Below are 27,850 nucleotides of genomic sequence, written 5' to 3'. Positions count from 1 at the left end.
ACCCCTCCCTCCATTCACTCTGCGTCTTCTCTTTGCAGCCCCTACCTCCATGCCGAGACCCCTGTGAGGCGGAGGCTGTTGTGGACATGGCTGCTGGCGCCCGGGCATTCTCGGAAGGGAAGATTGCTGGCCTCTATGACCTGGAGCGCACTTTGGGCAAGGGCCACTTTGCGGTGGTGAAGCTGGCCCGGCATGTCTTCACAGGGGAGCGGGTGGCCGTCAAGGTGATTGACAAGAGCAAGCTGGATGGCGGGGCGGCCGCTCACCTCCTGCAGGAGGTCCGCTGCATGAAGCTGGTGCAGCACCCCAATGTGGTCCGCCTGTATGAGGTCATCGACACCCACGCCAAGCTCTACCTCATCCTGGAGCTGGGCGACGGCGGGGATATGTTCGACCACATCATGCAGCATGAGGGAGGCCTGGGGGAGGAGAAGGCCAAGCACTACTTCGCCCAGATTGTCCACGCCATCTCCTACTGCCACCGCCTCCACGTGGTCCACCGGGACCTCAAGCCCGAGAACGTGGTCTTCTTCCAAGAGCAGGGCGTGGTGAAGCTTACGGACTTTGGCTTCAGCAACTGCTTCCAGCCCGGCACGATGCTAACCACCAGCTGCGGCTCCTTGGCCTACTCTGCCCCGGAGATCCTGCTGGGGGACGAGTACGATGCCCCTGCTGTCGGTAAGAGCTGGGGGTGGGGGCTCTGATGTCCTTTCAAAGGGGGAAGATTTGGCAAGAGGTGGACAGGGACATCCTGAGACCTACTGCACCTTATTTATTATTTTATTTGAAACTGGATAATCTGCTCTTTCGAAAAAAATAGCAAGGCGGCTTACGGCTTGTAAAATACACAAAACAGTCTATAAATATGTATAAAACATAATTAAAAGCATTGGTGAATGCTGGTTGGTTAAAACCGCGTATTCTGAAGGCCTGCCCCAGCTATGCAGTTATCAAAAGACGTCGGAGAGAAAGCAGGGACAGTTTCTGCCACGCTTCCCCAGGTGTGGAGTTTCACAGGACAGGGCTTGCCACACAAAAGCCTTGGTCCTTTGGGGAGACCAGATAACATCATAAAAGGCCTAGAAGAATTGTAAAGTTGGAAGGGACTCTGAGGATTTTGTAGTCCAACCCCCTGCAGTGCAGGAATATGCAGCTCTTCCATACGGAAATTGAACCTGCAGCCTTGGTGTTACCAGCACCATGCTCTAACCAACTGAGCTATCCAGCCTTCTCTGGCTTGCCAACCTGCCCTCTGGTATGTTTTGGGCTAAAGGATCCATCATCCCTGGTCATTGGCCATGCTGGCTGGGGTTGATGGGAGTTGTAGTCCAAAACACCTGATACCAGAGGCTGGAGCTATGCCACAACAGAGGGAGGCCTTCATGTCCTCCTTGTGGATTTGACAGAGAAAGCAAGAGGCCAAGCTCATGAAATGACCCTTTGGTGTGATCCAGCAGGGCTCATATTTCAGCCTTGGATTATCATGAGCCTTTGACATATTAGGGTGGAGTTTAATCCAATGTCAGTAGTTGTGTTTGTGTAGGACATAAATATACTGTATTCTCGAAATGTGGCATTGCCCACACGGACTCCACAGTGGAACAACAACGCAGCAACATTTGTAGTATATCTGCAAGTTGTAATAGGAGAACTTGTGCTGCCCTCCCCAGATTTTGAAAAGGGCAGTCAGCCTCCTCTTCAAAATATGGGCAACAGATAAAGCTTAGGAGGATAGAACTTTCTGCCATGTTGTCACCATTTTGGTGGTTAATTCAATCTCTGTAAATACATTTAGAGGAGAAGGTATGGATTATTTCAAAACAGAGAACAAACAGAACCCTCTTCCCCATTTAAAAAAAAAGGATTTTCACTATGGTGCATGATGCAATACCATCCAGAATGAATCTATGAATACTGAATAATGATCAGTCTTGCAAAAATTCAGGTCATTTCCTGATTCTTAAAAATCTCCAATGTTAATGAACAAAGAACCCCCAGAGCCAAAGGAAATAAAATGATGACAGTCTACAATGTAGGCCCAGGATGGTTGGGTGTTGTGGCCTTTTCCCTTAAAGGGTGGGGGCAGGCATGGGGGGGGCTGCTGAAGGAAGTAATCGCTCACCCACCCTGTTCTTTTCTGAGCCCTCCAACTTGGCTTGAGTCTCATGTTGGCAACAGGTATCTTGACTCGGGTTCCCCAATATCTGGCCATTCTTGGTGACTGCTTCCATAGGATTGCAAGAGGAGGCGAGTGAGGGCCCAGCCAGGAATAAATGTCTAGTGTGAGTTGTGTGCCTGGCCAGTCCCCTTTCCCCACCTCCAAAGACTGCCTGAGCTAGAGAAGAGGCCTGGGCAGGGCAGGATGTGGTGTGTGCGAGAGAGGTGTGTGTGCGCGTATATGTCTCTTTGCTTGCCTGCTTAGAACTTTTGGTTGCGGCTGCTAGCAGGAAGGAGCAGAGCTTGTTGACAGGTGCAGAGCCTGCCTCCAGACTGTGGCTTCTCCCGGCTGGCATCCCCACAGCAGCACCCTCCTGTGACCCGGAGCATGGGCTGCACAGCACAGGGCACTCAGGCCTGCTGGGCCTCACACCCTGTTGCTCAGCTGACCCTTGGTCTGCTGGTGGCCTTGCCCCATTAGCCGCTGCCCTTTTCATGCCATGCTGCTCCTTGGCATGCAGGGCACCCTGGTAGCCTGGAGCAGGAGAGAGAGAGAGAGTTTGTAGGGAGCCCTGTGAGTCACCTGTGGCATTTGCTTGGTTTTCTCTTACCATTCCTGCGGTGCTGTTCAGTAAATTGCGGAGGGGAGGGGGGGGGTTGGATTAGCTGCTTCTAGAAAGAGAGGGGGTGAGAGAGACTGCTGTTCTGACTGCCTCTCCCACTCCTTGAACAGGGCTGGATTGTTGGCATTTTGCAGCCTTACATAGACAGCTGTTGCCAGAGGGCCTGAGCACCCTCGCCTGCTTCCTTTGCTCCATCCTTCCTGCCCCCCTCCTCTTTTCAAGGCAGCTGCTTGACCTGGGAAGTGAGAAATGGTGCTCTGGGAAGGAAGAGGTGAGGTCAGAGGGAAATGGGTGGGATTTCCTGCCTGCCCAGCAGAGTGTTTTGTTTTTTCAATGGTCCCGGAGCCATGAGGAGGAGAATGGCCACTACTTCAGACAGCCTGGGATGGCTCTTTCAGGCTCTGGGAATAACGAGCTGTGTGCGTATGAGAGCCAGCCATTTCTGCAGCTTGCCAAACTGGTCCAAAAGTCCACTGACCAGGAGGCCAGAAGCCTTGAGAATGGGCTGGAAAATTAGAAAGGTTTCTGCAGCTTTGGGAAGCTTATTTCCCTGTCCTCACCCCTAACATTTTTACCGTGCATGAAACAAAAAGATGCTTGTTGTGCAGTGCACATTCCCATCCTGCAGTGTACAAAGGGAGCCCTCTGCCTAGGCAGACCCTAAACTGTGAAAGGTGACAGCTTCCTAGTCTGCAAGAGAGTTCATCCAGCAGCTTGAGGCCAGTGGGATCCCTAAAAGGCTTGAGAAGGACTCCATGGTGGGTTCCTGCTGTGCTCGTCTCCTCAAATGGGGCAACTGAGCCATTGAGCTACACTTGGTTTAGGTTTGAAACAGGACATCAAGAACCATAGAGTTGGTGGCCCAAGACACCCTGCTGCCTCTGGCACACCCTCCCATGCCACACAGAGGAGCTGATCAGAGCGGCAGTAGCCGACTCTTCCTTCCACCTGTTCTCCACTGCGCAGGAGGGCAGCAGAGCTAGCTTACAAGGGTGCACAGAGAGCTCTGTCTGGATGCCACCCAAAGGGGATTGGCAAAAACGGAAGCCTCAGGTGGAAGAGCCAGGGAGCTGCTGCTGCAGCTGGGGCCCCACTCGCTCTGCCTAATGGGAAGACTGGCCCAGTGAGAACAGGACTGGAGCTGAATGGAGCTGCTTCTCTCATTGAGCCTATTGTGCTATTTGGAGCTGAGCCAGTGCAAGATGCTCTAGGTTTCACCCTACTGCCTCCAGGGGAGCTCATGGCCTTGCCCTGGGCCTTGCAGGCGGTGTTTGTGAAGTGTGTGTGTGTTGGTTTTGCTGGCCACATTGCACATAAACATACCAGATATGACAACATGAAGGCAGTGGGGTTAATGTCTGTGTGAGCAGCACCTGTTGCCTCTTCAATCATATACAAATCTCAACGCAAAGTTCCAAGAGGAACCGAAAGCTGAAATCGCAGCATCCTGCACCTTTGAGGCCATGTGCCTGTTCTGAGAACATTGCAGATTTGCATCCACTTCCTCCTTCTTCCACCCTTTAGTTGAGGGCCCTGCCTACGTTACAGACAGCTGCAAGCCCTCCTGGCAGCTGAGACCTTTCTTTACGCCCCTGATTGTGGGGATCCCAGCTACCTGTGAACAGCAACTTGCTGCTCTGCTCCTTAGAAGGAATATGCTCTGTTTCAGAACAGCTGGTGTTCTCCTTCTCTGCCCCTGCCCCCTGTGCATGCATCACTCCACCTTCAAGTCCCCCAGTGGCTGATTTCTCCTCCCTGCTGCTCCCCCTCCTGGCCACCTGCAGCAATGAGGGCCTTGACTGCATAGCAGCACCCCTTCGGCTGCTATTTATAAACACCCTTGGAGCAGAGGCTGCTCTTCTGTGCTGGCAGTCTGCTTCCTGCTTCCTGTCTCCTCTTAAAGCCGGCTGTGTAGGAGCCTGAGATAACCTCTCGTTTTTCTTCACAGCCAAGCTGTCAAACTGAGGCAAATGTGTGGTCAAAGCAAGGCCTGGCTCCACAGTTCTCAGCAACTGGAGGGGGTAGGGGCTTTTTTCCTGGAGTCCCTGTGTCCTAGCTTAGTGTATGTGTGTGAAAGTGAGACAGATTGACACCTTGCCCCTTGTCAGTATCCCCTTTTAGAAGTGGCTTCCTGTACTGAAGGGACTTGCAGCTGGTCCTGGGGCCTCAGTCCGTTGCTGGAGGGTGGGGGGAATGGGCTGGAGTTGGGTTGACTGATGGGGTCATTAGTTTGTGGGCAAACAAGTCTTGCTTGCAGTAACAAGTGGTGGACGCACACACCCCGTCGGCTGTCCAAGGTCCACCTCATTCCCACCATGTGGCAACTGCAAATGTCAGCACACGCTGACGGGGAGTTGAGAACAACTGCGAGAACCCATTTGCTGTAAGCAGCCTAGCCAGTTAAGAACAGGATGTGGTAGAGATGGGGAGGCCACTGGAGTCGCATGCCCCTCACACCCAAAGCCCCTCTCTTTATGGGCTCGTCCACACTTCTGCTTCTCCCATGCTTAGAAAGCATGGGTCCAAGCTGTTTCCCCTTGTCCCACTCCTTTCCATTCTTTAAGTCTACATCAGTGCAAATGTCAATCTGGAGCAAACCTGAGTTGCTGTTTGCTCCAACTGAGCACTAAAGAGTGGTTTTTCTGTGTGGAAACCACAGGAAAAGGAGGAAGTGTGGATATGCCCTAAGCAGCATGAGGAACATGCCACATACAATATTTTGCTATCTCTCACCCGGGGGCAGCTTTTGCAGGCCGCGTTCTTTGTTAAGCATTTGGTTTTAGTCTTGCATCAGCATTCCAGAGCACCCTTCTGCCTCAGGCACTGCTGCCTTCCTCACTGCAAGGAGGAGCTTCCCTAGTCCTGAACTACTTCTGGGGCACCAGGGGGTACCAGGGACAGCCCCCTCCCTGCCTGCATCTCCCTTACATGTGCCAACATTCTCCTCCTGGAATAATTAGCCAGATAGCCAGCCTTCACACTGGTCTGAATGGGAAAGATCATAGCTATGCTGTAGGGCTCTGAAGTCTGGGTAAGTGGGTGTGTCCATGTGCAGCCTCTCAGGCATCTGCTTTGAAGGGGGACCTCTGGCTCTGCTGAGTGCAGGGGCCGTTTCCTCCCCAGGGCCCAGCTCTGCAAAAGAAGGCAAGTCCCAGTGCTGGCAATGAGCACCTGTGATGACACAAGTGGGACCCATGTCTGGAGCAGTTTTGTTGGTGATAATAATGAATGATGATGATAGTTGCAATGAATGCACAGATAGTTGTGTGAATATTCATTCACCATTAAAAAAAACAAAAACCCCATACAATAATAAAAACCTGAGGAGGAGAAGCCTTTGCTTTCCAAGGACCTTCAAGTGCCCTTCAGATGCTGCTGGTAGGAGGAGAGATGGCTCACCCCACAGCCGAAGGCTGTACAGTGAGGGTGGGTTTTTTTAATATTACAGCCACCTCCCCACCCTGAGATTTCAGCAGGCATTGGCCACACACGAGAGAGAGAGAGACTGTTGCCCATTACTGTCTCACTCCTTGTTGATTTGGGAAAGGGAGGTAAGAAGACTCTTTTAAAAGCATGGCAGTGCTACTGCTGCAACCTGTTCTGTTGAAACCAGGGAGTGTCCCAACAACACTCCTACCTCTGTGCACATCCATCGCAGATCTTGGACCTGCCTGCAACTGTCAGTAGACAATCGCCCCCACTTTTGTGGGATCCACCTAATGGCAGTGTGCTGTCAAGGGTGTTGTGAGGGGGGCTGAGTTTCAGTTCTCTTACAGCAGGTCCTGACATTTCCTGTTCCTTCCACCACCCCCTCCCTAGTTTTTAAACCTGGGTGCAGAGCTAGGGAGACCCAGGCACATATCATAGTTTCCTGGAGGTGTTGATAAAGTAGCATTTGGAAGTTTGATGCAAATGCATGTTATGAACTGTGCCCTGAGTCATTTAAATGCATAGCAGTGCCCCCTAAAAGCCAGAACAACGGAGAGGGTTGCTGCAGTTGCAGGCTTTCTGGGTGGGATGGATGGGGAGCAGCTTTAGGCATATCGGGTGGGCATGCAAGTTTAAAATTGGAAAGGTCCCCTGGGTGGCCTTGGGGTCCTTTGACCCACTTGGGCAGAAGCGCCTAGCAGGAGGCGGAAGAAACAGCTCTTGCCAAGAGCTTGCCTGAGCCGATTATGCTCCAAAGGATTTGAGGCCCCCACCGCACTGCTTATCTCTTGGGCCATCTGTGCTCTGTCCCCTCCTTTCCTCTGCCTCCAAGAGCTTTGCCCGCCCCCCTCTCCAGGCTGCCTTCTTTCCCTGCCTTGTCCAGCCCTGCTGGGAGAGTCCAACTTGCTCTCGTCTGCAGAGAACCCAAACCCAGGGCTCATCTTGGTGGATCTTGAGTTGGGGGCAGGGGGCAAGAGACAACATCATCTGTGGCCTTCCAGACATTGTTGGGCTCTTCCTCCCTCCAGCCAGCATCCCAGCCATTCAGCCGGATGGTGAGGAGTTGGAATCCAGCCAGGAAGGTGGGCTCTGGCTCTTAGGCCAAGAGGGCGATGGAAGGAGCCTTTTCCTGTCCTCCTCCACACATTTCACTGCTGCTTCCTTCTCCTCTCATCTTCCTTGGCCCTGCACCTCCCTCCCTCCCAAATCCAGGCCAGCCCAGGTCCTTGGGCACCCCTTTCCCCCATTTTGGGGGGATTTGCAAATAACAGGCTTTTTTGCTTATGGTGTGCCGGTCCTTTTTCATCTTAGTCCTGAGCTGGAAGGTATACATTATACAGGATGAGGTTAAGTAGGACTACCCTTGGGAGTGATCTGGGGGCTGCAGCTGGTGCAGACATTGGCAGCCAGGGGGCTTGTGGGGGCAAATGACCCCCTAGCATAAAACGCCTTGCTTGTGGGATTTGCACTGCCTGCCAAGCTGCTGCAAGGCCAAGTTCAAAGTGCTGGTCTCGCCCTATAAGGCCCCATGCAGCTCATCAAATGCTTGCAATTAATGCCGCTTGTTGCTTGAGCTTGATCTCATTGAGAAAATCAAAGAAAAGTTGGAAGGTTTTGGTTCAGGGCTGTGGAACTGAGGTGGGCTGGTGAACTTTGGGAGTGTTCACCTGCATGTACGGCATTTATCCCCCACCTTCTTCCTTCCAGGAGCTCATAGTACTTGCTTTTCCTTTTCCGAATTCTGTCATCACAACAACCCTCTGAGGTAGTTTAGGCTGAGAGTGAGGGGCTGGCCCAAGGTCACCAAGGGAGCTTCGTGGCTGAGTGGGGGGTTTGAGCCTGGAACTCCCAGGTCCTAATCTGACACTTACAGGTTCTCCATAGGACACTGTGTAGACATCCAGTAGAGGTTGGGGGGAGGTTCTGATCCCTCTCATGGTTCTGTGGCATTGAGGCTACCTGCCTTTTCCATAGCAGCCTTAGTTTTACAAAGTGCTGCTGTGGTGGAAAGCCAATAACTTGTTGGAGTGCTTGTGTGGGGGTTTCTCTATTTCAGGCAAATGATCACTGTTCCTCTCCTGCTTTCTATCTTTCTCCAGATGTCTGGAGCCTGGGAGTCATCCTGTACATGCTGGTCTGTGGGCACCCGCCTTTCCAGGAAGCCAATGACAGCGAGACTCTGACCATGATCCTGGACTGTCGCTACGAGATGCCCCCTCATGTCTCCTCCGAGTGTGCAGAGTACGACCAGACCCCCCCTCCCAACTCACTCCCCCCACACCTGTCATGCAGGCAGGGTGTTCCTCCACCACCCCACTTGCCCTCACCAGGTGTGGCAACCGGACTTGCACCTCCTTCCTCCCCTCCAGAAAGAGAGAAGGCACCTGGGTTACCTGCCCCAGATTGTAGCCCTGCCCCTTTGCTGACCCTGTGCCCTCCAGGCTCTGCCCAAAGCAGCATGGTTGTTGTAGAGTAGACCCTAGTGGGCATAAGGTTGGGGAAGAATGAGGGTTCTGGATCCTTCCGTCCTCACCCCCTCCCCCGGGACTGGGCCTGCTCCCTGTGGGGAATGGTGTGGGAGGTCAGGCAGGCATGCCTGAGGTGGGACACAGTGCTCTTTCACATTCTTCCCCCTTTGTCCCAGGCTCCCTCTGTTCGTGGGGAAGGAGGGGGTGTTAAGGCTGACTGAGCTCCAGGCAGCAGCAGGCCCTATAGGACCCGGCTGCCCCCACTTAGAGACCAGCAATGACAACAGTCACATGAACACATAGGGTGGGAAGAGATCTTGCCATGGGTTGGGATGGGGAATTCAGCCTGCTGCTGCCTATCGGTGTGGGGTGGGGCTTCACAGGAGGGGAGCGGAAAGGATGTGATATCTGAGGGCCTCCGCGTGACTCTGCCCTCCTCCATCCACCCCTTCTGTTGGACAGCCTGATCGCCCAGATGCTGCAGCGGGACCCCCAGAAGAGGGCCTCCTTGGAGCAGATTGAGAGCCACCCGTGGCTGCAAGGTGTGGACCCCTCCCCTGCCAGCCGCTCCCTCCTGCCTCTGACGTCACACAGGCGGGTCTCGGAGGAAGAGCACGGCATCATCATCCAAGCCATGATGTGCGGCAACATTGCGGACCGAGAGACCATCCAGGAGTGAGTCTCCCAAGGGTGGGAGGAGGAATCTGAATTTCCATCTGACGGGGCTCTGGTTGGCTGAGAGGAAAGTGGTGGTGGTGGGGAGCAGGGAGAGAGGACTTACTCAGAAGTAAGTGCTTTCGGGGCTGCCCCCTCAGGCTAGCCCTGCCTTCCTTCCTAACCCCTCACCAGATGCTGTGGGCTGCTGTCCTCAAGAGTCATAAGGAAGGTTGCAGCGGCCATGACGCAGCGGTCCTCCTCATGTAGAGGACTTCTGTCCTGGAGCCACCTGCCTTCGCTCCTGGGTTGGGTCAGCTTTGGCTAGCCTGAGGCCTTTCAGATTATTTGGACTATAGTTCCCATCAGACCCAGCCAGTGCTTGTCACTTCCAGCACCGCTGTGCTGGCCGGGGCTGATGGGAGTTGTAGTCCAAAACCTTAGAGGGCCTCAGGGTGGGATAGGCTGGTCCTCTTTGACCAGAAGCATCTCATTGGTGGAGACAAGCCTGTTGGCAGTGAGTGCCCTCTGAGCATTGGGGGTTTTCTGCCAGGAGAGGCTTTGGGCATCTTGCCTCTTTCGTCCTTCCTGGAGTTGAGGCTGCTTCCCCCTCCCTACCTCCTTTGCCTTTGTATCACCACTACATGCCCCTTGCAGGGTCCTCCGAGGGTCCCCTTGACTTCTGTCCCTTGCATCCCTTGTGCACAGAGCCCTGGAGGCCAACCGCTACAACCACGTGACTGCCACCTACTTCCTGCTGGCTGAGAGAATCCTGCGGGAGAAGCAGGAGAAGCAGAGTCCTGGAGCCAGCCTGGCCTACAGCCTGGCGCAGCACGTCCAGAGCAGGCAAGTCTTGGGCTCCTTGGGGCCAGGGTTTGCTTTGACCATTATCACAGCTTTCTGAGCATCTTCCCTTTCGCCTCTTTCTCTCAGGAGCTCCTTCAGCACCGTGGGGGACCCCTGCCTACCGCTGCCCACCGCAGGCAAAAGCCCTCAGCCACTGCCCACAACCAAGAGTGCCCTGGAGGCCTTTGCAGAGCATTCTGGGAAGTCCCTTCTGTCCTTCTCTGCGCTGGGGGAGGACGAGTCACCTTCCAGCTTCCATGGGTGCGGGCAGCCCATCAGAGCCCTGATCCGGCCCTCACTCATCGAGACCCCCATTGCCAAGAGCACCCCTGCCCTGCAGCAGATTTCGGAGGAGGAAGAGGAGGAGGAGGAAGAAGAAGAGGGGAAGCCTGGCCTGTTCCGCAGGAGGACGTCTTCCCTGAACCAGGAGCAGATGAGCGACTTCCAGAGTGCCAAGGCTTCCTTGCTCTTCTGCCGGAGTCTTGCGTCCCACAACAAAACAGGGAAGGCTCTCGGCCCAGGATTCCCCAAGGCCCGTGGCGGCCCGGAGCCTCAAGGGCCTGAGGGTGGCCTCTCCCTGGCAGCGCCACAGAGGCCTCCATGCCCGCAAGGCGAACGGGAGGAAGGCACGGGCGCTCAGGTGGGCAGCAGCCTCTGCCTGCCACAGGAGGTGGGCCCAGAAATGCCAGCAGAAGGAGGCCCAAGAGGCAGTTCTTGGATGGGCAGTGAGGAGAAGAGGAAGGGCAGTGCCATCTTGGAGGCAGTGGGCAGAAGGGAGCAGCCCCCAGGGAAGGAGGAAGAGGCCAACAACAACACCCCCCCAGGGAAAGGAGGCGCTGGGGAGGGGGAGGAAGAAAGACTCTTGAGGAAAGAGCAGGGGCCACAGAATGATGATGAGACTCTGGCTCGGGGCAGCTGTGGCCAGAGAGCTGCTGAGATGAGCCCAGCCTCAGACCCGGAGGGCCAGTTCCGAAAAAGCCCTGAGATGGGACCAGCCCAGAGGCCGAAGCAGGACGGCCACCGGAACGGCAGTGGCAGTGAGGGCCTGGCAGACGTGATCAAGCTGGACCCTGCCAAGGGCAAGAATGCCAACCTGAAGGACCGGATCTTGCAGTTCCCGCTCTGCGAGAAGGCCCTCGCGTTCCGGATGCGGCCCGCCTCCAAGGAGAGCCTCCTCTCTCTGGGACAGTTCAACTGTTGCCATGTCATCTGAGCCGTGCGTCTGCATCTGAAAGAGAGGGATGTGGGCCGAGGAGGGGGATGGCGGCGTTGGTGGAAAGGGCAAGGCCCCCAGCCAGAGGGCCTCGGGTCGCTCCATTCCCATCATCCTCTGCTCCCAGTGAATAGCTGCCACCATCCTGCCCACCCGCCTGCCTGCCTGCCTGAGAATTGCATTTAGAGACTCGCTCTGTATATCTGCTTGAATCGGGTGAACCAAATGGCTGCTCCTCTCCCTCTCCCCCCTTGTCCCAGCTGATGCTGTCCAAAGGCCACAGCCCCCACCCACCCCCTTAGTTCACTGCATGCTGAACCTAAATCTCCACCCAAGACCAGGGTGTGGGTGTTTGTGTGACCAGAGCTTCTCAACAGCAAATCGGCAGTTCCTATTCTGCTCGGAGCTCTGGGGCAGCTCAGCTGGAGAGAGGCCAGTGGGTCTATGGAGGCCTGTTTCCTCCTATGTCCCCCTGCTAGAGGCCAAGGGTGCCTATCGTAGAGGCAAAACGGATGTCCCTGGTCCTAAAGCTGACGGAGGTGTTGTGGGTGGAGATTCTTTCAACCTCCTTTACAGTGGCCAAAGGGCAACCTTTCTCTCCCACCACCCCAGCAAGGCTCCCCATGTGAGTCTTGCCACGTGGGTCCCTGCAGGTTTACTTGTCCTAAACAGGTCAGCTTCTTGCCCCTAAGGCCAACTCAGATGGAAGCCACGTTGCTCCCGGCCACCTTCGCTCTGCTTCCAAGCCCCGGCCACTAACTGCTGCTTGGCTGTGTCTGTCGAGGCATCCCAGATTGTGACTGTTTGAGCTGAGCTCCCGGGTGCTGTTTCCCCTTTCCTGCCAGGGAGGGACCAAAAAGCCAACTCTGGCCTACATTTGCTAGTGGCTGCCTTTGCTTTAAGCTGACGTGGCAAGCTTTGTAGTTGCAAAGGGGCAGCAGACCCAGGCCTGGAATCAAGCTCCTCTCCAGGTGCCCTGGGAAGGCCCCTGGCTGCCTCTTCTCCTCCCTGGGCTAGGAGTCCAACAGTGTTGGCTGGCCGAGGCCGCCTCTTCCTACCCCATCACCTCCCAGTCCAGCTGGAATCAGAGCCAGGCTGCAGGGAGGTGCAGATCAAGCACCAATCTGGGGTCAAAATTAGACACACCCACCCCCTGTGGGGTAGGACAACTCCTGAGCACCAATGCCAAAAGTGGCTACTGATGTCACCACCTCTCCTATGGGCCAGGTGACTGAGGTTGTGGCACTGCACCTATGGCAGGGCTGAGAGCGCCTCCCTCTTGGTCTTTCTTAACTGCTGGGTGTGGGTCCAGAAGGGGTGCTGATGGGGCTCTTGCTTTGCCTTTATGAAGGCATCCCTCTCCTTTAGCACTATCCATGTTGTTTTTGCCCTGCCCCTTATGGACTAGCTGCTTGGTTTGAGTCCCTGCTGGCCTGTGCATTGGAAGGAGCCCCTGCATCTGGCTGTGAGCTGCCTGCCTTTTTCTGGCCAGTCCCCCCTGGACCGCTTCCCGAGGAGCCGCATGTATTTCTCTTCCAAAGCATCCCAGCTCTGCCAAACCTGAAGAGGTGAGGTTTTTATAGCAATTGAAATATTTTTTAAGAATAGTCTATTTTAATGTAACATAGAGAAGGCTCTGTATCCCTTTCCCCCGCAAGCCCAGGGATTTCCCTGGGCAGCAAATGCACTTTTTAGGAGTCAACTAGCCATGCTCTTCTCCCTGCCTGTTCCTCCCCCCCCCCCCCGTTTACCAGCAATGTTGCCCCTACTTCCCTTCCCTTCTTTTTCTTCTGTCCTCCTGAAGGACTTTGCCAGTTCGGGTGGGCTGGATGAAGGAGGGCCAAAGGAGGAGGATGCCACCACAGAGGATGGCTCCTGGCCATGCTGGGAGGGACTTCTGTGTGTGTGTGTGTGCGCATCACATACACCCCCCTCCCCATTGCGTTCCTCCCTCCTTCCCCCCTTGAAGTGCTGCCAATCCTCATCCGCCTCCCCATTTATGCCCTACACCAAAACCTCCATCTTCTCTCTGAAACTCTTCCAGGAAAATAAGCTTTCTGTGTATTATTATTATTAGTATGTTATTATTGTTATTATTATTATTATTATTATCATCCTTCTTTCTTGCTGGCAAGAAATGAATTGGGGATTTGATTGCTGAGCTCCCGCTGGGTTCTGTATCAAGTGCACTGACTGGATCTAAGGCAGCAAGTGGAGTCCAATAAAATGGCTGTGCTGGACTCTGGAGCCGCCTGTGTGTTTCCTCCCTCAGGGGAACGTTGGGTGGGGACGGGTGTGAGCAGCAGGAGGAGAATCCCACTTCAATCCTGCCTTTTAGAGGGACCCCTGTGGCTGTTTTCCACCTTCAACCTTGCTGCTGCCACAGGGGAGTTTGTGCCTCTGAATAGGACAAAGGAGAGTGATGGAGGCGGCAATTCCACACCTTGCCTCCTACGAACACCTGAAACTGCCCTTTTCCAACATGGTGCTTTCCATATGTTTTGGGTTACAATTCCCAGCCAGCACAGCTGCCCAAACATCTGGAGGGCAGCTGGCATTGGGAAGTTTGGACTAAATGGCGACCCTTTCTAAAGGTGGGACAGAATAAAGCAGCCGTGGCAGAGCCTCTTGGAAGCAAAGAGGCCTAGTGGCGCCTTTGAAGCCTGAGAGGTGGTTCCTCACGGCCTGAGCTTTTGTGGACAAGAGTCCCCTTCATCAGACCCACAAAGTGCTGTTCTCAGTTACTGGCTGTACAAATACGCACATTGTTCTAGAAAGGGAAAGCATGGAAATAGTGGGGGCAGGAGGCCATGAAAGGCGAGAGGCTTGTGAATTCATAGCCATTTGGCCTCACACTTTACCATTCTCTCTCTCATCCTCCCCTGCCAGTTCTACGTGTCAACTGAAGATATCTGAATCTGCCTCCCAAAAGCCTCAGCCATATTTACTCTCTTCAGTCTGAGACGCCACGAGACAGAACTCTTTTCTTTTTTACTGCAGGACAGATAAATTGGAAACCTGGGGTTACAAAACTGAAGGTAAAGGCTGGTGTCAGCTTATCAGAGTCACTTGACAGCTCCCCCCCTCTCCATGCTAGAGCCCCAGGGTGGGGGGTGAGGGCGGTAGCCTTGGCAGAGACCCCGACCAAGTTTTTCTCTTGTGAGATTCAGAGCCCTTCTCTTGACTGCCACATTTCTCCAGCTTATGCTGGCTGGGAGGTCTCCAGGTGCTGAGCATTTTCAGGCTCAGGAGTTGACTTTGGCTTCCCCGCTGGTTCTCAGTGCCTGCCTGGCTAACTCCTTCCAGTCCTTGAGGCCAAGCGGCTCCTCTCCTCTGGCACAGAGACCACACTGGCAGCTGTTGGTCTGCAGGGGCTGCTTTTAGTCAGGCCAGGCTGAGCCTTCTCATCCCAACACCTGTTTTATGTAAGCTCAAGTCCTGCAACATCCAGGCATCTTCACCTGCTCCAAGACGGCACATCCTGGAAGTCACAAGCCTGCTGGGACTTAACCCATTTTGCTGAAATGGTGCCCCTCCAACTAATCTGCTCTTGGAAACAGATGGATCAGAGCAGAAAGACCTGCAGGGTTCATGAGTGGTGGGTGCTCTGAGTAGGGACCTAGGAAGGGCACAGAAGTTCCCCATCCCTGGTTCACCTTCATAACCTTCCAAGAAACAAAGGTGGCAAATGCCCTCCAGTATCTGATATTTAGAGCTTTGCTGCTTCTGGGCATGAAGTAATGATGCTAGTTTAGTTTCTATTCAGGTCCTGTTTTTCTGTTAAAAGGAATCAAAGCAGCTTGCAATAACAATATAAAAATAATGAAAACTCTACTCCATATCAGTAGAGAAGAATCTGCAAATGGCTGGCCAAAGGCAACAATGGGAAAGAACAAATGTCAGGAGGCACCACATTTGCCTATTATATAAACAATTGCCAGTCTTGGCCAGCCTAAGTTTCACAAGGGCTGGCCAGGTCTCACCAGTGCGCCTGACCCACACAGTTGCTGGAGGGGAGGCAGTGAGGCACATGCAGTCTAAGAGAGGTGTGCCAAGAGCCATCGCAAAGTTGCCAAATACGTTTGGGGAATGTACAAAGCTGAGCAATCCTTCGCAGCCAGGCTGCAAGGGGTTTCGTATGCAGTCAGGCTGTGGAAGGTACTTTGCCTAAGGCCTCCTTGTCGGAGAGTACCATGCTGGGTTCAGTGCTCCGACTCTGTATGAGGCATCTGCACAAGCTGACATATAGCCAAAGGTAATACAGTTATCTGAGATTCTGTAACCTGCAGAATAAAATGGTAAGGTCACTACATTCCCTATACAGAGAGAGCCCAGAGTGGGGCACAACTCTGGCTGCTTTGCATCCAGTTGTGTACTTTGCTCAGAGGTCAGTCTCTCTCTTTGTATTTCGCAGCATGTTAAACAGCCATGGTCAGGGCAGTCAGCAAGTTGACTGACAGACTGTGTAGGGGGGCAAGTGGGGGAGAGAGATGTGTGCTTGCTTTGAAAAGCAGCCCCATCAAGGGCACATATGCTTCACTCAAGGGCACATATAATTCACTCAATTTTTATGAAGTTTTGAAGCCATTTGCTGATAATACCAACAGTTCCTGCTTCATGCTCACACCGGTTGGTGCTACCTAGCATGCACTGGGCTCTGCTATTATGTTCCACTGATACAGAAAGTGCCACTGATTTTTTCATGTAGTATATCTTTCTTTTGGGACATGGGTGGTGCTGTGGGTTAAACCACAGAGCCTAGGACTTGCCGATCAGAAGATTGGCTGTTCGAATCCCCGCAACGGGGTGCGCTCCTGTTGCTCGGTCCCTGCTCCTGCCAACCTAGCAGTTCGAAAGCATGTCAAAGTGCAAGTAGATAAATAGGTACCGCTCCGGCAGGAAGGTAAACGGCGTTTCCGTGCGCTGCTCTGGTTCGCCAGAAGCGGCTTAGTCATGCTGGCCACATGACCCGGAAGCTGTATGCCGGCTCCCTTGGCCAATAAAGTGAGATGAGCGCCGCAACCCCAGAGTCGACAGCTGGATCTAATGGTCAGGGGCCCCTATACCTTATATCTTTCTTTGTTTTCTGAGCCAGAAATTGGTTATACATTGGTGTGGAGCAGATACTTGCAGCTGATTGCCCTGAACTGCCACAATATGCATAAGCTTCCTGCAAACAGATGTCCCATTTTTGGTTGGCTTTCGGCCTGCAGACAAACAGGGAGGAATGCAAAGCTTTTAGAAGGGGTCTTGCTGAAAGCTGCATTTGTGGCTCCAAGCTGTAGTCATATGGACAGGAATCTCTGGCATCAGATGGTTTTGATTACTCCGGAAATGTCAATCAGTCAGTAAGATTTCCTCCTTACTTGAGGGTAGCTTTTTCAAATTCCAGCGCCAACCAAACCCCTTTGGGTGCCCTTTGATTGAGAACAAGGCCTTCAATACTGGGAGGACAAGTCACGTCTCCTCTCCCACCCATTCCCGGAATGGTTGGGGCCAAGAGGCCCAGGCAGCCCAATGGCGCTGCTCTATGCACAGAATCTGCTAATGATTTCCCCACATCCCGCCCTCTCACCCTCCCTCCTACAAATAGTGTGCTCCAGCAGAAAGGCTGCTGCTTTCTAGACCAGAGGCAGTGGCTGGAGGGACAGAGCAGAGTCCAGAATGGGGAGCTCAGCTGGGGCTGCAGTTGTCCTCTTTCTTGTCCTCTGGCAACCAGCAGATGCCTTCTGGCTTTTCAACGTGCTCTTCCCACCCAGTACCACCCCAGAAGCAGCTCTCTCCAACAACACTCCCCCTGTGGTGCTTGGTAAGTTGGCATGGGGCACATGACGAGGGGGGCAGTGGCAGTCCTGGGGCTGGTGAGGCCAGCTCCCCACTGCAGGCAAAGTGTTGGCATGGTGGGAGGGGTCGGTGGGATAGTTGAGGGCGGTCATTTGTGAACAGCTGGCTGATCAATGTTGGGCAGGCAGGTGTGAGGTTTGAGAAGAGTCTGTGTTGGGTTGCTTTGGCTGCGGTAGTGCCCCTTCCCCTGAGACGTGGATGGCTGAGAAGATGCTCGTCAAAGCAGATGGATCTGTAGGGTCTGATTAAGCTCACAGCTAGGATAGTTCAGGGCCTGACATGCTCAGCTGGGATACCTAGAAGCGGATGTGTGCAGTGCTGGGCTGCTGGCCTTTTCTGTGGTACGCATTGGTATGCAAATAGGTCTGAGATAAAGGTGAAGATTGGTGGAACGGTGATCAAAGTGAGGTCACAGAACCACTGGTTCACCAGATTACGAGTCTACTGCTCTTAACCACTACACCACACAGGCCGGTAACCTCTCCATGAGTCCTGCATTGCCCTGCTTCTCCCTCATTGCCCCACATGAAGGAGGCCTTGGCAAGAGTGTGTGGGGCTGGATGAGATGGTCCATCTCATCTGATTGTACCTGGAGGCAGATCTATCCCGTTTGCATCTAACATGGAAGCTACAAGGTCACCTTGTAGCAACCCATTGACATGCATGCTTAGCAGGGTGATGGTCAAACTGGGAATAAACTCTGTTGGTTCACCCAGCTGCCTAACTGAGCCCCCTAATTGAGCTGAAGTGTGGCTGCTGGGTCTTGCTAAGAGGGAGGCAGTGTGTCTTGCCTGGCATCTCCTCCTCCTTGGCCTCCAAGTTAATCAAGCACAAACTCCTAAATGTGTCTGATTCCCCTTTCTGAGAGATGCAGCATTGTCATGCTTAGATAGACCAGGGAGAGCTGAGCAGAAGGACATCCTGGGGTGGCAAGTTCCTTTCTGTCCATAGGTTGGGGTGGGAGACTGTAGAGCGGATTGCAGTGCTTCATCTTGGGTAGAGGGTGGGACCTAGGAAGGGAATTCTTATTTTATTTTTGCTGCTGGCTCTCTCCCTCCCTCCCGTTGCAGAAAAATCAGCACTTCCATAATGCAAGAGTTAAAGGCAGAGGACCTCCTCTGTCCTGTGTTGAATCTGGTGAGCAACCTTTGATTCCTGGCCCAAAAGTGGCCTCTCCATCCCGTGTATGTGCACACCCACCCCCTGGGAATCTCCTCCTGTCCCCGTCCCTTTTGATCCTGCCTGAAATAATCTTCCACAGTGTTTTGTCCCACTGAATGGCCTTGACCGGACTTTGTTTTGTTTGCCTGGCGCTCTGAAAAAAATGGTCTCTTTGACCAGAGAGCAAAAGTGATCTAAGTTGGTTCCTGTGTTCCTAGGAAAGGATGAGAAAAAAGGACAAGCACCAGGAGGTGTCTTTAAAGTATTATATAAGGCTATATAGGAAAGGCTGGGTTGAATCCCATAGCCCTGGCCCTGTCAAAACCTCTTTATGGCAGGATGCTGGTGATTAGACTGGGGGTGGGGAGTGCTTTAAAGACACCTCCTGGTGCTTGTCCTTTTTTCTCATCCTTTCCTAGGAACACAGGAACCAAATTAGATCACTTTTGCTCTCTGGCCAAAGAGACCATTTTTTCAGAGCGCCAGGCAAACAAAACAAAGTCCGGTCAAGGCCATTCAGTGGGAACTTTTATCATTTTAACTTGTATTCTGTATTTTGTTGCATTACTTTCTACTTTTCCCCTCTGAGGGCAATTCCCTCCTCCATTCTGAACCTAACCCCAGGGCCCTGACAGAATCTTTCTCCTAGATCTGATGCTCTTAACTTACAGAGAGCTTCGTTACATTTGGGGGCAGTAAAAATAGCACTCCGCACCTACAGCTCAAAGTGGTACAGTCCTCTCTGCTGCACGTGCTGGTGGAGAACATTACTCAAAGTGGCAGAAGCCTGGACTGCACTACTTCTAGCTTCAGGTAGGAATGTTTGCTAGGCCAAAGGCAGCAACATCTGTCCCACAGTGTGGTCAATGGATTTAGCCATGACAATGCTGCCCTATCCTTTTTGGCTTGAGAGTTTCATTGTTTGCAGGCTTTTCACATATATGTGTGGAAGCTTTCAAAAATATGACATCACCCCCATATGCCCTTAAAGTGGTACAATATGGAATATGACCATCTTGTTCCGTCTGACGTGTGGACAGCAGGTTCTGAGACTCCAACTGGATGGCAGGCTCATTAAGGACAAGCATGGGCAAAATCACATTATTGCAACCCCCAGAGGTAAGGGACTCCAGATCCCACCAGAGCACCTGTTTCAGAGCATCTGTGGGAAGACCTTGCCAGGAGTCTAAAACACAAAGCAGCTCCCTTGGACTGAAACCTCACTCTGCCCTTTGGCAGAATCCACTAGGAGACTCTGTGGAAGCCACTCTTGAAGGAAGACAGGCATTCTGGCCATGTGGGATCAACAGGTATCTTTTTTACATTAAGGGGGCACAGGACCCCCAAGCACACAAACAGGAGTGATTCCTCATGCCTTGTTTTTTGCAATAAGCACGTCGTCTCACAGGGTAACCTGTGGAAAGACTTACCAGACTAAAGCATTCAACTGATGCTCAGGCAGGCTCTTCTTCACCTGTATTTGCTACTTACTCCAGGTTGTGCGGTCCTTCAAGACCACTTGGCAGGGCTGCAGCTGCTGGGAATATCCTTATGTGTTAAGTTTTGTAAAGAAATTTGGTGGGATTTTATCATATATACAACAAATACATACACACAGGACAAGGTACAGCACAGAATTTGGCTTCCCTAATAGTCTTAAGTACTCAACGATTTAAGTCTCTTCCAGATATGCTGAGCTTTTTTGTAGTTGCACTATTATTTTTATTGTATTGCTTTGTTTGACTTACTTAAAAACATATTTTTTGCCATAGCAAAAAAAAAGTTTTGAAAATAAATAAAAACAATTAAAATCAGTCAACAAGCTGATCTCAAGGTGCAGGCTGGCCACAGGAGGTGACAGAAACTTCCTCAGACCTCAAAGCAACTGGCTTCAGGCCTGCTTGTGCTTCCAGGACCCAGCATGGAGGCAAACTCGAGAATCCCCCTGTCCCAGTCAAAGGCACAGCACAGAGGCTGAGATTCAAAAGGAATAAAGCAAAGGTTGGGAGGGGCTTGGAACCAGTGGCGTAGTGTGGGGGGTGCAGGGGGGGCCAGCCGCACCGGGCGCAACATCTGGGGGTTAGGGTTAGGGGGCACAAATCCACGGGTTAGGGGGCACAATTTACTTGCTTTGCCCCGGGTGCTGACAACCCACGCTACGCCACTGCTTGGAACCACCACCATCCTCTTTCCTTGTGGCATTTCCAAGGTACCTGAGTGACATGAGTATCCTATAGGCATCACACCTACCGCAAGATCCTAACAAAAAGACTCTCAACGGTGTCTTGCTTTTGTTGGGTGCTTTACAGAAGAAAGTGGCCAAAACATTGTACCCCCAGATGCTGTGAGCTGAAATTTCCATAGCCCCTGAGCCTTGGCCGTGCTAGCTGGGGTTGAAGAGTGTTGTAGTCCACAATATCTAGAAGGCGCGTCATTGGCTGCCCCTGCCTAACAAGGACAGGAGCGCCTAGCAAGAAACTCTGCTCACCACACAGGCAAATGGCTGTACATTTTTGCTAGGAAAATGGTTGCCACCTTGTTTTGGTGGCCTAGCTCCTGTTCCCAAGGTATAGACAGGTGAAGCTTTGCCCACCATTTATACCCATGATGGGAAAAGCTTCATCAGTTCTAAATTCCCATGCACCAAGAGCAGGGCCTCTAGAAAATATAGCAACCCCCCATCCCACCCCGCTCACATTCTTTCGTTGCTACAAAAGAACTGCAATCTCTCCAGGACTTTTAATCCATTTCACAGGTGGCTTTAGATGCACCACTAAGGCAGGCTACCACTCCTCTTTCTCCGGTCCCTTTCAGTGCCTGGTTGCCTGGGAAACCAACTAGAGGCCAAGCTGGACAAGCCGGATGTAGTGAACTGGATGTGCTACCGCCAGACAGATGACTTCTTCACCATCTGGCTGAACCTCAACATGTTCCTGCCTCTTGGGGTTGACTGTTGGATTGACAATACCAAGTACGTCGCTGGCTGAAGCCACTTTATAGCTTGTTATTCTGTGACTCCCTCACGTGAGAAGGGTCTGTGAAAACTGAGCCAAAACAGGGTGAGGGATGCTTCATCCATGGTGGAAGCCAGAAGTATGTAGAAGTACAAAGTAACACAGGAAAGAAACGGGGACCTGGTGTGCCCCCCCTCCAGCTGTCATTGGGCTCCAACTCTCTTCCATCCCAGCAGCCAGCATGGCCAATGATGGAGACTGTAGTCTGTTGGTTGCAAGAAAAAAATAGGTATAAAAAGAGTATTCCTCGATGCCAAGATCCCAACCTGGGGCAAATACTCATCAATGAGAAAACCACAGTCAAGATTTAAAATCACAAAACCAAGTAAAGTGTAAAAATATACACTGTTAGACCTTTAAAATATGGGCCCTTGTGAGTTCCCTCTTGTCCTAGCATAGGGAAGACCACATGTTTGGTAAGTTAAAAACTGGTTTACTTTCAAACTCTTCAAAGGTCAGGATCATGTGCTTTTCTATACATCAGTCAGAAAAGTTGCACAGGCAGTAAAACTTGGCTGTTACAAAGTGGTAAAAGTTATTTGTATAGGAACTCAAGAGTTGCTTGTGAGAGCCATGCGGTCTGAGCTTGGAGCAACCAGCTCAGACCTCCTCACACGTTGAACTTCTCAGGTAGACTGAAAGGAACAAAGGTTTGATCGCCTCGTCCCTTCCAAGGTGAGCTAGGTTGGCAGGACATAATAATCATTACGTTGTTTTTTTTTAAGTATTTTCTATGACATTTTAATAGCCAGGAATGAAAATCCCAGCATGGCAGTTGTGTTTTGCTTTGCACCTGAATCTACCTTCTGCCCACAGAGTGATCTACAACAGGACAACTCGGAGGGTGTCCAATGCCCCTGGAGTCCAAATCAGAGTCCCTGGGTTTGGCAAAACCCACACAGTGGAATACCTGGACAGGAGCAAACTGGCTGGTAGGAGGCATTGCTACCTGCAAATCAGTCATCTCTCTGGTGGAGGAAGTTTGCTGCTTCAGTCTGCTTGGAGTTGTCTTGATCCATGGGCATAGCCAAGGGGTGGCAGGGAGGGGCAGCTGCCCCCATCAATACAAATACATAGCAAACTGAGGTTCTGCATCCCTAACAAAAGGCCTGCCCCCCCCCAACAAAAATCCTGGCTACACCCATGCCTTGAGCATTGCTAAAGAGAGACTTTTCCACAGTGGTATTAAAATGAGGGCCCTACATGGCATGTCATAGAGAGCTGCCTTATCTAGCAGCAAGGCCCATTTCCAAGATGCTTCTGCAGTGTTCACTAGTCAACAGGGAGCCTTGGGAAGCAAAGGTGGTTTTTCCTCTCTCCCCCCAACTTTGGTTAGGGTCATCTTCCTTGCAATATCCTCCCCTGGTTGATTCCTCTTCCTCCTTGGAGTGGCGGGCACCTCACACCACTTCCTCACTTTCTTTTCACTTTCTTTTTTAAATGTAAAATGCGTAGAAAACAATGAGTGAAGATCAGTAATTACCACCCCCAGCAATGACTGGGAACAGACTTATTACTGAGTGAATGAAACGTGCCCACTTCTGACTCAAAGCTACTTTGGAAGTTGTTTCTGAGCTAGAGTGCAGGGGCTGACTTAGGTTTGTTGTGGGTTTTTAGGGTGCATCTGATAGCTGGGAAAGGCTTCTCTTCCTCCTTGCTCATGATCTTTTGTGGCTTTCCCTCATTCCTCTTCTTTGGAAAAAGGTAGCCTGTGTGTGCCACTTTCAGTTTGTAATGTAGGCAGTGTTTTCCCCCCAGGGGGTATTCAAGCGTGCACAGTACCAGCACCATTTCTTCTTTTGTTAAAAAGTATGCCACTTACTGTAACAACTTCACGGTGAGTACCGGCACCTGTGTTTCTACAAGAAAAGCATTGAATATAGGCATGCAAGAAAGAGGACCTTCCAGAAATTTTTGATGCACCACCCACTCTGCCCAACCATTTCCCACTGTCCAGAATTTCCTTTTTGTAGGCGTTTACCAGAATACAAGAATCTTTAGTTAGGAAAAAAACATGTATGTTTAGTGTTTCAATATGGTTTCTTTCTTGAAGACATTTTTTTAAAAGGGCGCAATTTCTGCCTTTTCCTGCTTCAACAACAGTAAAAAGCTGCTTACTCCACACCTTGGGAAGTGGGTATTGTTCCCATACCTGAGGTACCAGAGGGTTTTTTCAGTCGGGGGGGGGGGAGTTATATATTGAGGAGTTGGCATCCTTACTCCTGCCTTCTAATGTGCTGGACCCAATGAGACTTGGAGCAACCCAGGGAGCCCTCAGAGCAGGAAGTGGTCCCCTCCAACAGGTCACCTACCCAGCCTTCATCCCCTTGCCCCCCCTCCTGTTAACCTCTTCCTCTCTCCTCCTACCTCCAGGGTACATGCACACACTGGTGCAGCACCTGGTCAACAATGGCTATGTGCGAGACCAAACCGTGCGCGCCGCCCCCTATGACTGGAGGATTGGGCCCGGTAAGTACAAATGGATAACTAGGGAGGGGGTTGTGAGGAGGACTCAGCGGGTGTGCCAAGGGGTGGGAAGCAGGAATGCTTTCCCCTGAAGCATAATGTTTGACAGACTATTGTATTTTAATATTTTGTTGGAAGCCGCCCAGAGTGGCTGGGGAAACCCAGCCAGATGGGCGGAGTATAAATAATAAATTATTATTATCATTATTATTGTTGTTGTTGTTAGCAACCATGGAATGACGGTGAGGTCAAGGCAAGGAGAGAGGGGTGAAAGCAGCCCTCTTGAGTGGGGGGAGTTTAAATGCCCCCCCCAACACACATACCTGTCGCTGTGTGGCTAAGGCAGCTTTTGGGGAAACAGCACAGAAGGGCAACTATTACCTTCCTTTGCCATCATAACAGCCCTGGTGCAAATCCCACCTCCCATGGCTGATTTTTTTTTTAAAAAAACAGAATCTTAGAATTGTAGAGTTGGAAGGGACCACAAAGGTCATCCAGTCCAATGTAGGAATCTTTATGCCCAACGTGGGGCTCAAACCCACAACCCTGAGATGAAGAGTCCCATGCTCTACCGACTGGAAGTCTGTAATGAGGTCTGGTCGTACATTCCACCTCTTCTGGCCGCTCAGCAGAGTGGAAGCTGCCTCAGGTTTGAGTGTCGGAGTCGCCACAATCTGCATGGAACATACAAGAAAACAATATCTGGTGCTTCTGCAGCACCAGGCTTCCCTGACTAGTGGTCAGAGTTTGCAGACAGGAGAGCGTGGCTTCTGGAGGACCTGAGCCTCTGCAGCATCTCATTTTAAAAACATACTGTTCAAGTCGCACAACTGGCAAGGACTCGTGAGGAGGCCTTGCGCAAATCTCCACCTCTGACCTTCTGTGCATGCAGAATAGCTCGGGTTCAGTCCCCCATGGCAGTGTTTCCAAATAGGGCTGGGAAAAGATGCATCCCAGCCCCATCTGCTGCAACACCGTGGGGCAGCCTGGATGGCCACTGGGGTGGCCAGCAAGGCCATGTGGCTGGCCGGATCCAGCAACCCCAACTATGTCTCCACAGATCAGCAAGAGGAATACTTCTGCGACCTGCGCAGCCTTGTGGAGGAAATGCGTAAGGCCTACCAGAAGCCTGTCTTCCTCATTGGACACAGCCTGGGAAACCTCAACATCCTCTATTTCCTCCTCCAGCAGTCCCAGGCCTGGAAAAGCCAGAACATTCGGGGTTTCATCTCTCTGGGGGCTCCTTGGGGGGGAGCAGTGAAGCCCATAAGGGTCCTGGCCTCAGGTGAGTTGCTTGCCAACAGGTGAGGTGGGCCGGAATATCTGGTCCCTCCAGACTAAAAAAAAGGCTGCGTGCACCTCTTACTTGGGTGAGCTCCCCTCCTCTTCCACTGTCTGGGGTTGCTGCCAGGCCCCTTGAGGCTCAGGGATGGGGGGTGGAGCTATCAAAATGGGGGTGGAGCTTAAATGCACTTTTAAAAAACAATAATCCTCTCAGGCCTCTAACACAGATTTACTGTCTTTTATTGCCTCCTGCTAAACTAATCTAGACATGAGTATCTCGGGGGGCGGGGTGCAACTCCCACTCTTTTTATTATTGCTGCTAAAAAAATGGAGATGGTTCTCTTTGGATTGTGTTGGGATTTCTCAGTGTTTTCCATAAAACTCAGTTGAGCTTTAAAGATGCAGAATGTACACAGCCGTAGTCTTTTTCCCCCTGCTGTTTTCCAGATGTGTGCTGTTCAACTCCAATATACTTTGTTTATTGTGTGGTATGAAACATAAAAAGACTAAAGCTATGTACGCACTATACCTTTAAAGCACATTTTTAAGCTCCTTCTTTCCCTCAGAGAATCCTGGGCTCTGTAGTTTGTCCCTCACAGAGTTACAATCCTCAGCAACTTTAACAAACTACAATGCCCAGAATTCTTTGAAATGGGAAACATGATTTGAATGTGCATTCAAGTCCATTTCCTGAGCTTTCTGGGAGATTGGTTGGAGGTCTATGCCAGTATTGCAGTTGATACCAAGCTGGTCTGCATTTCAGGTGATGAGCAGGGCATCCCCATTATGTCCAGCATCAAATTGCGTGAGGAGAAGCGCATGACCACAGCCAGCCCCTGGATGTTCCCAGACACAATAGCTTGGCCCGAGACCCATGCCTTCATCTCTACCCCCTCCTACAACTACACCTACCGGGACTACCAACGCCTCTTCACTGACATTAACTTTGAGGATGGCTGGTACATGTGGAACGACACCAAGGACCTGCTGAAGGGGCTGCCTGCCCCAGGGGTCGAGGTGTATTGCATCTATGGCATGGGTTTCCCCACTGTGGAAACCTACATTTACAACGACCGCTTCCCCTATGAGGACCCCATTGACTTTGTGTATGGGGATGGTGATAACAGCGTTAGCCGCCGCAGCCTAGAGCTCTGCAAGCGATGGCATGGCCAGCAGAAACAGAAGGTGCACGTGGTGGAGATGCCAGGCGTGGAGCATCTCAACATGATCTTTGACAACCGCACCCTCAACTACATCAATGAAATCCTGCTGGGAAACTTTGGGGAAGCCACAGCTGCAGAAGATGAAGCAGGGAAAGGAGGAAGAGGCTTCTCAGAGACCCAACACAATGACCAACAGGAGAAATGAAGGCCCTGCGCTGAGGAGATTGGGGCCACCTTATTCCTCCTGCATAGACAGGAAGCAGGATGCTCATGCGTGCCCCCACACACCCCAAAGTCTACAGTGTTATGTGCAACACAGTTGGATGCAGAGGTGCCTTGCAGGATCCTGCCTCCCCGCTTGCTCTGAGAGGGAAAGACTCCTCCAAACTGCTCCTGCCAACAGCCGCCTGGCAAATTTCCATCGCTGGTGTGATTGTTGGGGCCGCTGAGAGTTCATGTTCCCCCAGCATGCTTTCAGTTAGGTAGGCAGGTGAACTAGCCCAGAGCTTTATTTACTCAATGCAAAAAGAACAAGGAGTCCTGGGACACCTTGAAGACCAACACATTTTATTATGGCATATGCCTTCCTGGGCTGCAGCCCCTTCATCGTATGCATGGAGTTATGGGTATATCTAAACATACACATCGTCAGACACATATTAAACACAAGAAGTATAGGCTGTATTAATTGTATTAAAGCTTAACAGGGCACCCGAAAAGGGTGGCAGCCAGAAGAAGAGGATGATGAGCTGATGCCAACATGTAAAGGCTGTGCCCAACAGTGGCTTCTGACTTTGACTGCATCTTCCAGAAAGGGGTGGCAGCAGGAGGAGGGGAGAAAAATCCTCCCCATCTCCTCCAACTGCCCCCTGTCCAGAAGACTAAAGACAAAGCTGGAGGCTGCTGTTGGGCTTCTCTCATTCTCTGTTTGCCACCCCTTTCTGGCCTTGGCTCCCCAATGTTGGCTGTGGGGCAGATGGAGAGCAACTGCCCAGGTGCCCTCACCTCTGGCTGCACTGCCCAATATGGTGGTGATGAGGACATCCCTCTTCTTAGAGGACGTCCCTATGCTCTGCAGAACTTGGCCAGCTTCAAGGCCCCTGCCCTGGGCAGCCTCAGCACCCTGATCCCATAGACAAGATGCATGGCATCAGCAACATCCTTAGCACACCTATGGCCACAGCCACTTCTGCCTGCAGTTTCCTCACTGGCCTGCCCCTCCTAAAAGAAGGGAAGGCTGTGTCTAGGTACCCCAAGCCCCCAACCAAACTGCCCAGCTGGCCTCCCAACTTATGCCCTGTAGTTATGCACGGTTAATCCTGGAGTGACCTTAGGCTCATCTATCCAGGTAAGGTAGATCCTGGTGAGGAAAAGGGGTGTGGGAGGTTATATGAAGGCAGGGATAATTGTTATAAAGGGAAGGCAGGATTCATTTTAACTAACGCTGTAATCCTGAAAATTTCCAATCACATTAGCGAGATAGGGTAGAACAGCACACTGCCCACAAGTGGAAAATATCTCTCCTTTA

At 51.9% G+C, this 27,850-nt stretch overlaps 2 protein-coding genes across 2 annotated transcripts; both read left to right on the top strand.

The window, feature by feature from the left end:
* The first annotated feature begins 6 nt into the window (after positions 1 to 6).
* LOC309376653 (serine/threonine-protein kinase SIK1-like) lies at positions 7 to 13,637 on the top strand. The gene is made up of 5 exons (XM_081923194.1): positions 7 to 678; positions 8,309 to 8,450; positions 9,140 to 9,352; positions 10,040 to 10,177; positions 10,265 to 13,637. Exons 1-5 carry the CDS (start codon positions 87 to 89, stop codon positions 11,388 to 11,390), a joined length of 2,211 nt encoding a protein of 736 aa, XP_081779320.1. The 5' UTR covers positions 7 to 86; the 3' UTR covers positions 11,391 to 13,637.
* A 3,340-nt stretch (positions 13,638 to 16,977) lies between these two features.
* LCAT (lecithin-cholesterol acyltransferase) lies at positions 16,978 to 27,225 on the top strand. Its single transcript, XM_081920370.1, has 6 exons — positions 16,978 to 17,199; positions 21,210 to 21,366; positions 22,226 to 22,341; positions 23,783 to 23,878; positions 24,936 to 25,160; positions 25,923 to 27,225. Exons 1-6 carry the CDS (start codon positions 17,055 to 17,057, stop codon positions 26,525 to 26,527), a joined length of 1,344 nt encoding a protein of 447 aa, XP_081776496.1. The 5' UTR covers positions 16,978 to 17,054; the 3' UTR covers positions 26,528 to 27,225.
* The last annotated feature ends 625 nt before the right edge of the window (positions 27,226 to 27,850 follow it).

This window comes from Podarcis melisellensis (genome assembly GCF_964234715.1).
Source record: "Podarcis melisellensis genome assembly, chromosome: 8".
In the NCBI taxonomy this organism is placed as follows: domain Eukaryota; kingdom Metazoa; phylum Chordata; class Lepidosauria; order Squamata; family Lacertidae; genus Podarcis; species Podarcis melisellensis.
Note: the sequence above shows the minus strand (reverse complement) of the source record. Positions and strands in the feature narration are given on the sequence as shown.

Coding starts and splice junctions, on each gene's coding strand:
- LOC309376653 (XM_081923194.1), top strand. CDS start 87: ATGGCTGCTGGCGCCCGGGCATTCTCGGAAGGGAAGATTGCTGGCCTC. Junction 8,451..9,139: donor GTCTCCTCCGAGTGTGCAGA/GTACGACCAGAC, acceptor TCTGTTGGACAG/CCTGATCGCCCAGATGCTGC. Junction 9,353..10,039: donor GACCGAGAGACCATCCAGGA/GTGAGTCTCCCA, acceptor CCTTGTGCACAG/AGCCCTGGAGGCCAACCGCT.
- LCAT (XM_081920370.1), top strand. CDS start 17,055: ATGGGGAGCTCAGCTGGGGCTGCAGTTGTCCTCTTTCTTGTCCTCTGG. Junction 22,342..23,782: donor GGACAGGAGCAAACTGGCTG/GTAGGAGGCATT, acceptor TCCTACCTCCAG/GGTACATGCACACACTGGTG. Junction 25,161..25,922: donor CATAAGGGTCCTGGCCTCAG/GTGAGTTGCTTG, acceptor TCTGCATTTCAG/GTGATGAGCAGGGCATCCCC.